Source organism: Neovison vison, chromosome 3 (assembly GCF_020171115.1).
Source record: "Neovison vison isolate M4711 chromosome 3, ASM_NN_V1, whole genome shotgun sequence".
NCBI lineage: Eukaryota > Metazoa > Chordata > Mammalia > Carnivora > Mustelidae > Neogale > Neogale vison.
In genome coordinates, this window is record NC_058093.1 from 25,488,600 (window position 1) to 25,501,943 (window position 13,344).

At 42.5% G+C, this 13,344-nt stretch overlaps 1 protein-coding gene across 1 annotated transcript in view; it reads right to left on the reverse strand.

Moving 5' to 3' along the window:
* The window catches only part of BARD1 (BRCA1 associated RING domain 1), a 79,850-nt gene extending 70,874 nt beyond the window's left edge, over nt 1–8,976 (reverse strand). Inside the window, exon 1 of the mRNA XM_044241542.1 lies at nt 8,739–8,976. Within this exon, the coding sequence (XP_044097477.1) occupies nt 8,739–8,881 (143 nt within the window). The 5' untranslated portion in view covers nt 8,882–8,976. The remainder of the gene's footprint in view (nt 1–8,738) is intronic.
* Between the last annotated feature and the right edge of the window lie 4,368 nt (nt 8,977–13,344).

Sequence of the window (13,344 nt, forward strand, 5' to 3'; positions counted from 1 at the left end):
GGTGTTAAAACCAAGCCTGGGCAGGGACCATATCAAGTCAAAAGAACGTTAACGTACAGCTCAGAAGCACAGATATAGAGGGTGGCAATGATCTACGTCAAAGCCAGGCTTTCTGACAATGCCTAGAGCTTGCTTAGCTGAGAAGATACTTCTATTACAACCAGACAGTATCTATCAAAATTTTAAATGTACCTACTTGCAATTCAACTTTTCCCCTGCCAGGAATTGCCAGGAATTTATCCTTTAGAGATACTCAGATGCCTGCAAAACTGAAACTTCAAAACATCAAAGCTATCTACTTAGGATACCAAGAGAGTCCAGAGATTAAGAAATAATAAAACTAAAATGTCATAAATGTATACACATATATATGTGTGTATGTGTGTGTGTGTGTGTATATATATATATATATATATATATATATATATATATTTTTTTTTTTTAAGGATTCAGAAGAGCATAATACATCTCCAGGGTAACAACAAGGGATGCTTGGCCTTCAAAATAATGACTGAAAATTATTTTGTACTACAAATTCTAACCGAGTCATCTTCCATACTAGAAAGTTAATAGATAATAAGAAAACCATCTTTTAGAGGAAGAAGTTAGAAAGTGGATAAATAAATGCCTAAAATGGAAAAAATCAAGAAGTAGCAATAGAAACATGTCATTTGGAAATGTAGACGTAAATCTTGAAGAACTAAGAGATGAAAGAGGCTGTTTCTAAAGTATAGATGAAGCAAAAGAATGTTTTTATTGCCTTTGCTTTATTGACTTTGTTGACTGTGTTCATGGATAATTTTAATAAAAATGTTTAAAATGTAAAGGCTGATGGAAAAGGATATTCATTCTAGCACAGATTATAGCAAAAGACCAGAAACGATCTAAATTTTAATCAACAAGAAAATGTTACATGTGTCATGATACACCTCCTGACACCTGGCATCTTCTCAGCTGAGGCATATGCTGCTTACATAAATACAGATGACCTCTTATTAAAAGATACACAAAAAATTGATCATAGTGGGTCCTTAAAGAAAGGACCCACTATGGGTCCTGGGTGGTGCCTGGACCCCTTGGGGGGTGCCTGGGTGGCTCAGTCATTAGGCATCTGCCTTAGGCTCAGGTCATGATTCCAGGGTCCTAGGATCAAGCCCCACATGAGGCTCCCTGCTCAGCGGGAAGCCTGCTTCTCCTTCTCCCACTCCCCGCTTCTTGTGTCCCCTTCTCTTGCTGTGTCTCTCTGTCAAATAAATAAGGAAAATATTTTTTTAAAAAAAATTTAAAAAAAAAAAAAAAGAAGGAAAGAAAGAAAAGGACTGGGGCTCACCTGCCATTCACTTATTTAATGACCACATACCTTGATATTTTAACGCATGTATTACTTTCAATTTTTAAAAACTTAATATTAAAAAGTTCTTCACAACCCAGTGACTCCAAAGCAGGCAAGCTTTTCTTATACTCTTACTCCTCAAAAACTCTGCTCTCAACTCTGCTCTCTGAAACATTTCTCAAGTAATACCCAATGTCCAAAACCAAGCTCAGGATCACTGAGACTACTATTCCCGGCCTAGAATACCCTTCCTCCCTTCTACCCCCAAAACTATTCAAGCCCAACACATCCAAATACTATGCAGGATGATATAATAAAAACAACACTAAACAAAGTTTAGGCACAGAAATTCTTGGATTTCAATTTCCACACCATCACCTATGCAAAATCTGTACCTTGTGCCAGATGTGTAAGGACACGATGTTGCCTGCAACACAATCTGTATATTAAGGAGCTTATAAATGAACAAGGTGATTTTATAAGCAAAGTTAGTATATGACTTCAGAAAAGTACGAAATACTCTATAAAGTTCCAGAGAGATGGCATCTCGTTGGAGCTCTGGAAATCAATGCGAAAGAGAAATATTTTCTCTTTTATCTGCTTGATTCCCTATTTTCCCTGCTAGTCTCCAAATAGACTGTAGCCCTACAAACAAGAAATCTGGACTTTTATTTTTTCTGCGCTCCCCAACCACACTATTACCTCCCTAGCATGCTAGCACGGTGCTATATGAACAGCAGAATTTCGATAAATCCTTAGTGAATGAAGCAAATGGAAAACTACATGCAAAAATGAATTTATATTAACAATTCTATTTTATCCTTACCCTATTCTTTGTTTGATATACATATATATTAGAAAGAAAAAAAATCCAAAAGAATAAGAAAAGACATTTGCATGGTAACAGGATTTCTGTACCTTGAAAATTCACCTACTCTACTTTTTCCCATCTGTAGTCATATTTCTGTTACTTTACATGTAGTCGATTTGGACAGATCGGCGCGGCCAGAGGATTATAACTTAGGGAAGAACTAAGTAGTAAGAAAAAACAATTTTTAAAAAAATATATCCTATTGAAATAAAAATTTCTTTGCAAAGAAAAAAAGCAAAGTAAATTCAGCTGAGATTACAATACTGAGGCAGACCTATTTCTTAACAGAATGGCTCCCTAAGCTTCTAGGAGATAACTGCTATTTAATGATAGGCAAAATAGCTAGCTACCACAGTGCTCTTACATTTTAGAAAAATGCCAAGTTATTTTGCCAAGTGTGTACCAACATATTTGGTTAAAAGGCTCTCTAAGCCAATTAAACAATTTCTTTTGTCTATCTTTAGAATAAACAAAATTGTTATCAAGTAAGGCATATGAATAATGACACAGAGCATCTTATTTCTGTGTATTTTGTATGCCAGATTAAATCACATGGGAAAAATTTTTTTAAAATCATGTCTGATTGTTTAGTGTTGATAAATGCTGAATAAACCAATGAGCCAATAGAGCAAAAGCCAAATGGGCAACAGACTTCTACTAACAATTAACTATAATAGGGCCTACTGTTATGAGACAGATAAGCCAGAGAATATCCTGTGCATCTGACTCAAATAGTACTGGTTGACTCTGTCCTCTATTCCCCTTCTTCCAAAGCAAATCAGTACCTAAGTAACTGTCCTTAAAGCTTCACTTCTTCCACCTAATGTTCAAATGCTGCGTTTCAAGGCTCGGACACAGTCGTTCATCTTTATATTCGCTTCCCTGCTCACTTCTAGAAATAGGACTTAAATTACCATCTGACATGCAGATAACTGTCAAGTATGCTCCCAGCCTGAAATCTTTCCTCTAAGTCCCAGACCCATATAACAATAACTCCACTTGTAAGATGATCCCCTATACTATAGGAAACAGGTGCTCAGTGTCTCTATAGTAAGGTTCTCTTGGCAGTCCCAAGCCCTATATAATACCAGGCATGTGTAGGCCTGTGATGGGTCTGTGCAAGTCATGGTTCTAGCCCTAACTCCCAAGGGCAAAGACCTTTGCCTTCTACTTTTGCCCTAAGACCTTAGTCATTGTTTACTCTGGGTAATTAACCCCAGGAACCTATGGAGGATTCTTGGTGAGCAAGTGAAATTAACCAGGTCTTTCTAGTATTTCCAGCTGCAAAGGCTCCTCTAATATGAACCTAACTTAACCTAGATTCTTTTATACACTCATTAATTTAACAAACACTAAGAAACTATGTGTTCAGAAATGTGAACCTGTCTTTACGAAATGTGTACCTGTCTTTATGAAATGTGTACCTGTCTTTACGAAATGTGTAGTATAACTGAAGGCAACAGGTATCAAAGAATCAAAATACCACATGAGTAAGTAAATCCCACAATTAGGAAGGATATATGATACAAGCTGAACACCAATGATTTCTGCCCTTTTCTGGATGTATGTTAAACTTCAAAAGAAAGTTTTAAATGACGATTTACATCTAGTGGAAACTAATAATTATAGAATCTGCAAACTGAAGGGAGTCTTAGAAAGCACTTAGTCCAGCTTCCTCATTTTATAGATGAGGACACTAGAATTACAGGAAATTTACACGAATTGCTTCTCCATAGGAACTATGCGAATCAACTGAATAGTGTGTTGTTAGGCCACTAAACACTATCTAATCTGACCCTTTCTTAACTCTTTGCCCACCTGACTCCCTTTCCTTTATTCTACAGTACCTTTTAGCATACTGTGATTAGCACATTCCACCTTTCTTTGTCTATGAAAATCTTTCCAAGACTGCATTCAGCTTTCCTCTACTGGCACCATCCAAGTACTCTTCCCTGCATCTCTTTGGCCCTCATGATAATTTTCCCCGAACTCTGCATGCATTTTATCCTTTATAGTTAAGCATTTGCTCCTTAAGGGTGGAAAATGTCTCACCACAGCATCACTAATGTAGTGCCTCAGTGATCGCTTGAGGTCCTAATGAAGAATCAGCATCAGAGCAAGCCAAAGAAGTAATCATCCCATTTAAGGATCATTGGCCTATTAAAATGCTTCTGAACATTCAAAACTAATGAAGGCAAAAGCTTAACACTGGGGTCAGGAAATCTATCCTGTATTTTACAAACATTCATACAGCACTTAGAACATAATAGGCACTGCTCTAAGTATCTTATAAATATTAACTCATTTAATTCCCATAACAACCTTATAAGATAGAAACTATTACTAATTCATTTTGCAAATGAGAAAAAGCATACAAAGATAAAATAATTTATCCAAAATCACTGAGCCACTATTTGAAGCCAGTGTTCAAAATCAATGCTCTTAAAAACTAAGCTATGCAATAAACAAAAACAATCCTGACTGCCTTTAAAATGACAAAAGAATTAGAAAAATAAAATCACCTACCCTAAAAAAAAAAAAAAAATCACAAGATTACTATTTTGCTTTTTACTAAAAGTTGATTTAAAACGTGCTAGAACTCCAAATTACATTGTAGTAGAGACCAAAGCTCCCCCCCATCCCCCCGCCAGTGCCCCAAATGGCAAGAGGTACCTAATTATTTTAATTCACAAAACAGTGTCATGTGACACTGGGGCTTTTAACACTACAGCTCCTATTATTTTTTCCTACTTCCTTTAGGAACACATTATTACTAACTATGCTTTCTGTCAGCTTCTCAAATGATATGTTCTTCCTGTCTCATTTTTCCAAATCTTTAAATAGCTTCTATCTGGTTGTGAGGCTTGGACCTAACACAAATGTCACATCTGGCCTCTTGAAAAATTCCATCCGCTTCACCTTGGAGCCACACTTATGTTAAAGGTCAAGAAAGGATGCCCTGTAATGTAGCCAATCCACCCTCACTCACAAGTAATGCTTCCTGCAAAATAGATCCAATATGCTACACGAGACAGGTGATACCTGGGAACACAATCTAGATGACAGCTGCAAGCTGAATGTGAGGGTAATCGGGGTAATCACCAGCCCACTGGGTAGAACTTTGAAACTCTGTACAAGGGCATACTGACACACAATTTCAAATAATATGACACTACTATGAATGGTGGGTAGCAAAAGCAAGAAGCAGACCGTCCAGAGTTGCTCCGTTCAAGCAATGGTATCAGGCGGATCCTAGGAAAAGGTAGCGGTGGAAAGAATGGGTTTGGGGTCTTTTTGTTTTTTTCCCATGCGTAAGGAGAAACTGGCTACACTTTATTCACTATGAACAGTGCCAAAACAGACAGACACATGGAGAAGAACACAAAATCATTTCTAAATATTAAGTCTCAATAATTAATAAAAAAAATAGAATAAATATTAAGTCTCATGTGATATAATATTTACACTGAGAAGGATCTTTAAACATCAGACATTCTACTCATTTTAACAGTTTGGAAAACCACAGCCTATGCACCAAATCTAGTCAGAAGACTGTCTTTGTACAGACTTGAGCTAAGAATGCTTTTTGGGTTTGTTTAAAGATTTGATTTGAGAGAGAGAGAGAGAGAGAGAACGAACGTGTGTGCAAGAGATCAAGAGCATCGGGGAGAGGAAGAGGGAGAGGGAGAAGCAAGCTCCCCGCTGAGCAGGGAGCCCTATGCAGGGGTCCATCCCAGGATGCTGGGATCATGACCTGAGCCAAAGGCAGACCCTTAACAGAATGAGCCACCCCACCCACGTGCCCCTGGTTTGTTGTTGTTGTTGTTTTAAAGATTTTATTTATTTGAGAAAGAGAGAGAGAGCATGAGAGGGGAGAAGGTCAGAGGGAGAAGCAGACTCCCCGAAGAGCTGGGAGCCTGATGTGGGAACTCCAGGATCATGACCTGAGCCGGAGGCAGTGGCTTAACCAACTGAGCCACCCAGGCACCCCCATGCCTCTGTTTTTAAGGGCTGTAAAAAAACAAAATGAATAGGAACAGAGACTGTGAACAGCAAAGCCTAAAACAGTTACCAAAAGACTTTTTACAGAAGAAATTTGCAGAGCCCTAGGTTAAAAAATGCAAAGAAACGGGTGAGTGTAGTGATTCCATCAGTGGTTCATATATTAATTTTTTAAGAAAAATCACTGGAGTTCACTATTATTTTCCAGCCAACAGAATGAACTGTATTCAAAGTCTGCACCTATAAAAAGTCCGATGTCCACTTTCAGTCCTTTGGCTCTTATTGTCTTCTCACTTCAGACAGAAACTGGAAAAATATGTGGAAGGGGATAAGAAGTGGAATTGGCTGTATTAGATTTTAGGACAACCTGTAGATTATTCTTATAAATCACATACTTTGTCTTGCCCGAACCATTCAGGAAACAGGCTATACCTCTTTGTATTTTTATAAAACAGCTATTATTTATCACTTATCCCATGACAACCACCATACTCAACCCTTCACATGTATAATTTCATTTCGTTTCTTCCCTCGTACAGAAGGTTAGTGTCCTAAGGATTGAGGTTTTTGTCTTTGTTCACTAACGAAGTCCCAAGGCCAAAAGAGCACTTTGAAGGGGCACAATAATCTTTTTTTTAAGAGTTTATTTATTTATTTGACAGACAGAGATCACAAGTAGACAGACAGGCAGGCAGAGAGTGAGGGTGGGGGGGAAGCAGGCTCCCTGCTGAGCAGAGAGCCTGATGTAGGGCTCGATCCCATGACCCTGGGATCAAGACCTGAGCCGAAGGCAGAGGCTTTAACGCACTGAGCCACACAGGCGCCCCAAATATCTTTTATTATTAAGGAAGACTCATAGGTAGATGAGTTGAGCACTATTATCACTCAGATGGAGAAACTGAGGCAACGAATTTGACCTGGGCCATTGTGTCAAAGCTGGAACCTGAACTCAGGCAGCCTGACTCTCCAGTCTGGGTGAAGTACTATGATGCCGGCCGCCCTCATGTCTTCCATACAGAAACCGCACGTGAATGTCTCACTTTTGTTAAACTATGAAGATGTGATTATAATTGCTTCATTATAGCAACTAGCAGAGCCAGTTTTAAATTTCTTATTCTCAAATGGATGACCTGTGTTATGAAAAAACATACACAACTCAGAATGTCTCCATGTGTTCTAGCAAAAGTGCCACTTTTCTAAGAGGTGCAATGATTTTTTGAAGCTTTATAAAACAAAATATAAGTGCAAAAGGTCTTTAACAGTTAAGTCCATTTCTTTTTGTTGTTGTTAAGATTTATTATTTGAGACAAAGAGAGCGAGCGAGCAGGGGAAGGGACCGAGGGGACAGGGAGAGAGAATTTCAGACTCCCTACCCAGGGCTAGATCTCAGGGCCCTGAGATTACTGATGCCAGCCAAAATCAAGAGACCCACCCTTACCCTACTGAGCCACCCAGGTGCCCCACAGTTAAGTCCATTTCATGTTTAAAGAAAAAGCTGCGGTGTTACTTGTACTTTATGTATATCAAATTTCTACTGGTTGGAAATCAGAGGGAAAAAAAAACACAAATCAAAAGAAAGTCCAAAAAAGAAATACAGTCAGGACAGCTACAAGCAGGCAGAAAACCTGCCTGAGTGATACTGAAGCAGAAATACTGAGCTGTACACACAGCGCGCCCTCACTCAATCAGTGCTTTTGGAAGAAATGAAAAAGGTGACAAGTCCTTTTTGCGTTTTATAAACCTCCTTGGTGTGTGCAGTACGAAAGGTACAGGACAAGCAGCATGGAGGACCCGTCATGAAAATGATTGCCTCCAGATATAATGAAAACCTGGAAGTGAGAAGACTCCCAGTGTGCGACAGCATGAAGGAAAATAAGTAACAAAAAAATGGTAATAAACAGCATCTGTAAGAGCTGGAACCCCGAGCCGTCCAGGCTTTTGACTAAACCAAGGAAAGGAGAAACTGAACGAGAAATGGAAGGGCGGCGTCATCCCACTGCTATCTTCAATCTAGCTCCCACAGGGGTACCCAACACTCTCCCCCAGAAAGAGCTGCTACGGAGAAGCGGTCAAAGGGCCAGCTCGGCGACGAGCGACAGCGGCCTCCCACTCAGCAGGGCCCGGCAAAGGCGCAGCAACCGCTCCGGGCCCGCGGGACCCCCGGCCGGGCCGGACCCGCGGACGTCTCAGCCCCGCCCGCACCAATTCAAACCCCGGAGGCGGGGCCAGCGAGCCGCATCCTTAGCCACGCCCCCGGCGCGTCTCCGGCCCGCTCAAGTTCGAAAACTACCACCTTAGTTGGGTTTGGTGAGGAAAAGGCAAGAGAGCCGCGCGGAGAGGATGTGAACGGGGACCAGGGAGGTTCGCTAACTAAAACCAGACCCCAGGGGCGGACTCTGCTCGCCGGCCGACTGCCCGACGGCAAGGGAAGAGGGATCCCGGGGGGTTGAAAAGATCCCCGACCCTCCCCCGAGACTGGGGCGACCCCTGCCCCCCGCCCTCGCAGCCACCCGCCGGAGGGTCAGTCTTTACCAACGCGAGCAGCGCAGCAGCTTCTCCAGCCGGTCGAGCGCGGCGCGGCTGTGGGCCCAGGCCCCGCGCCCCTCCGGCTCCATACTGGGCGCGGGACCAGGCTCGTTCCCGGAGCGGACCCTCAGCTGCCGGTTCCCCGGCATCGCCCCGCCTTCCCGGCAAGGGCACCTCAGAGGGCTGGAGCCGCGGCAGGCTCGGGCAACGACCGAGACGCCGCCGGCCCGCGACCCGACCCCAGCCCGAGCGGTCCCCGAGTCCGGGCGGGAGGGACGCTGGGGGGGGGGGGGGGCGGGGCCGCGGAAACGCGCCAAAAGCCGGGGCGCGCGGGACCGGGAGGGGTGGGGCCTGCGGTTGGCGGGAAAGGGGGCGGGTCCAGACCGCCCGGAGGGGTGAAAATGAGAAAAAAATGTAGGTCCTTGACTTCCCTGAACCCTTGGCCCTAGGGACCGTTGGCAAGGCTTAAGGGATGGAAAGTCACAAACCGAGGGATTTTTGGTTGAGAGTCATCTCTAAGGAGTGCTGTTTCGGCTACCGGGAAAGCTTGGAAAAGTTTTGATCATGACACTGAATGTGCCGCCTTCTTCTAAAAAAGTAACTTTCTCCTCCCTTCCACCTTTTCGAGGCTTTTTCTTTTGTTTGGCAAAGCTGTGTCTACCCTCCACATAAGAATCCTTCATTGACCATCATATTATATGGACAACAGAGGCAGAGAACCCTTCACCCTCCCCATTCAGTCCACTCCCAGATCTTTGCATCCTCCTCCCCAACACTTACTCTCAAATCTACCCACTTCTGTCTTCACCACAGGCCCTTTGTCTCATTCTCACCTAGATGGTTCCCAAAGCCTTCTGGCTGATACCCCTGTGTCTACCCAAGTCCTCTCCAATCCTTAGGCTACACTGTAACCATCTAAAACATTTCGATTGTGTAAGACTGATGAGTCACAGACCTGTACCCCTGAAAAAACTTAATACATTATATGGTAAAAGTAAAATAAAATAATAAAATAACATTTCCAAATAAACCCTTGGTTAGTAGAAGCCGAATGGACAAAACTAAGTAAAATCTTATAGGGTATAATAACATGGTAAACTAACCCAATTTTTTTTAATATAGTAATTCAACAATTCTAAATATTACTGAAGATAAATGTAATCTTTTTTTTAAAAGATTTTATTTATTTATTTGACAGAGAGAGATCACAAGTAGGCGGGGGGGGGGGGGGGAAGCAGGTTCCCTGCTGAGCAGAGAGCCCAATGTGGGGCTTGATCCCAGGACCCTGAGATCATGACCTGAGCCGAAGGCAGAGGCTTAACCCACTGAGCCACCCAGGTGCCCCAAATCCAATTTTTTTCTTAAACTCACAGGTAATCATGAAATTGATTGTTAACCCTGTTAAGCCATTGCTTACTCTTTGCAGAGCCTCAGAGAAATCAAACTCTAGAAATGCTGAACTTGAAGAGATGCTATGGTGTGTGTAATGGAGTAAATTGGGGATTTCAGGAGCCAAACAGTCCTATTTATAATCCCACTTCCTCCACTATATAATTATGTGATTTAAATCAAGTCTTAAGTTGTCTGAACATTAGTTTCCTATAAGGTGAGAATAATAATTATATTTTGTAGATCTGGAGAATTATTGAAGGAGATAAATGTAAAATTATCTACATCATAACTACTCAACAGTAGCTAACATTAATATAATTATATATGTGTGTATATATATATATATCCATTTCTGTTAATGCTTCATTTACCACAGAATAACACTAAATTATTTTACCAGATGCTTTTTTTTTAGATTTTATTTAGTTATTTGACAGAGAGATCACAAGTAGAGGGGGAAGCAGGCTCCCCGATAAGCAGAGAGCCCAATACGGGCTCTGACTCTAAAATCATGACCTGAGCTGAAGGCAGAGGCCCAACCCACTGAGCCAACACAGGCGCCCCTATCAGATGCTTTTTTAATTAGGGCATAATATGTGATGCTGTAAGGGCCTATTTAGCCAGAGCAGCTCTAAACGGTTAAACAGTGATTTTGTTGTTTATGCGGTAAAATTTAAACTGACCCTGCCCCACCCCCCAGGGGAACTTACTTAAAAGCAAGTCCGGGAAACCAGTAAAATGTAGTCGACCAGTCCCTGATAACATAGAGCCCAAATACAAGGGCGGGTCAGGTCAGGTGGAGACAACTGCCCAAATGCAGCAATGAGTCGGGCCAGGTGGAGTCATCCAATCAGTGGGGCGCGCGTATTGTCTCCCTAGCTACCAAGGAGTGTGCGGCTCAACCACGGCACCTTTGCTCTATAAAAGTTAGTCTGTAAGGCAGGGAGGGGTCGCCCTCTCTGTAAGAGGCGGTTCTGAGCGGTTGGTTTGATTCTGATGCTTGGCATGAAATAAAGTTTTGCTTCACTTTTGCTTTGTATCAGTCTCGCTCCTTTGATTATGGACCTAACAATGCCATGGTGGCTCAGTCATTTAAGCATCTGCCCTCAGATCAGCTCAGGATCCCAGGGTTGTGGAATCAAGTCCCATATTGGGCTCCTTGCCCACCAGGGAGCCCGCTTCTCCCACCTACCTCCCCCTGCTTGTGCTCTCGCTCGCTCGCTCTCCTGCACACTCTCTCTGGCAAATAAATAAATAATATCTTTAAAAATAACTACTACATAATGTAACTGATAAGAGTAAATGCAAATTTCACATTTTGGTAAAATGCTGTAAGGACCAAACAGTTGTCACTGGCTTATTTGTGTGGTACTGGGGCGCCTGGGTGGCTCAGTGGGTTAAGCCGCTGCCTTCGGCTCAGGTCATGATCTCAGCGTCCTGGGATGGAGTCCCACATCGGGCTCTCTGCTCAGCAGGGAGCCTGCTTCCTCCTCTCTCTCTGTCTGCCTCTCTGCCTACTTGTGATCTCTCTCTCTGTCAAATAAATAAATAAAAAATCTTAAAAAAAAAAAAATATTTGTGTGGTGCTGATAAATGAATTGCGATACAGGGGCAATGATAACATTAGTTTGTTTTTCTTTCCTCTGCCATTGCCCCAGTACCTCTCCCCAGATCTCATGAAATTCCCAGCAGCTGTTTGATGGTGGCCATAATAAACTCATCAAGAGAATAAGCAAGGTTAATCCCCATCTGCAACTTTCCCTTCCACTTCCTTCCTTCCAGCCCTGCCCTGTCACAGTACAAATGGCTGACAATTTGCTAAATTCCAGTATAATTTGCACAGTATTATATTAGTTACCAGGTGTATAATATAGTGATTCAGCAATTCTATACACTCAGTGCTCATCACAATTAGTGTACTCTTGGTGGGCCTGGGAGGCTCAGGTCATGATCTCAGGGTCCTGGGATTGAGCCCCATGACTGGCTCTCCGCTCAGCAGGGAGTCAGCTTCTCCCTCTTCCTCTGCCTGCCTCTCTTTCTCTGTCAAATGAATAAATTAAATCTTTGGGGGAAAAAAAAAAAAGGCCCTGTACTCTTAATCTCTTCCATTTATTTCACCCATCCCCCTACCCATGTGCCCTTTGGTAACTACCAATTCTTTATATGTAAGAGTCTGTTTCTTGATTTGTCTTTTTTTTTCCCTGTGTTCATTTGTTTTGTTTCTTAAACTCCACATTTTTGAATTTTGTTTATTTATTTATTTATTTATTTATCTGACAGATCACAAGTAGGCAGAGAGGCAGGCAGAGAGAGAGGTGGAAGCAGGCTCCCTGCTGAGCAGAGAGCCCGATGTGGGGCTCAATCCCAGGACCCCGAGATCATGACCTGAGCCGAAGGCAGAGGCTTAACCCACTGAGCCACCCAAGCACCCCTAAATTCCACATTTGAGTGAAATCATGGTGTCTGATTTTCTCTGACATGCTTATTTCACTTAGCATAATACCCTCTGGATCTATCCATGTTGTTGCAAATAACAAGATTTCATTATTTTTATGACTGAGTAATATTCCATTGTGTGTTTGTGTGTGTGTGTGTGTACATCTTTATACATTCATCTATGGATGGACAATTGGGCTGCTTCCATATTTTTTGTAAAGATTTTTTTTTTATTTATTTGATGCAGAGACATCACAAGTAGAGAGAAGGAGGCTCCCTGCTGAACAGAGAGCCCAATGCGGGGCTCGATCCCAGGACACTGAGATCATGACCCGAGCCGAAGGCAGAGGCTTAACCCACTGAGCTACCCAGGCACCCCAGGCTGCTTCCATATTTTGGCTATTGCAAATAAAGGGTGCATGTTTTTTTTTTTTTAAGATTTTATTTATTTATTTGAGAGAGAGACGGTGAGAGAGAGCATGAGAGGTGAGAAAGTCAGAGGGAGAAGCAGACTCCCCGTGGAGCTGGGAGCCTGATGTGGGACTCGATCCCGGGACTCCGGGACCATGACCTGAGCCGAAGGCAGTTGCTTAACCAACTGAGCCACCCAGGCGCCCAGGGTGCATGTTTTTAATTAACACATAATGTATTATTTGCCCCAAAGATACAAGTCTGTGAATCATCAGGCTTACACACTTCACAGCACTCACCATAGCACATACCCTCCCCAATGTCCATCACCCAGTCACCTTGTCCCTATCCCCCCGCCCCCAGCAACCCTCAG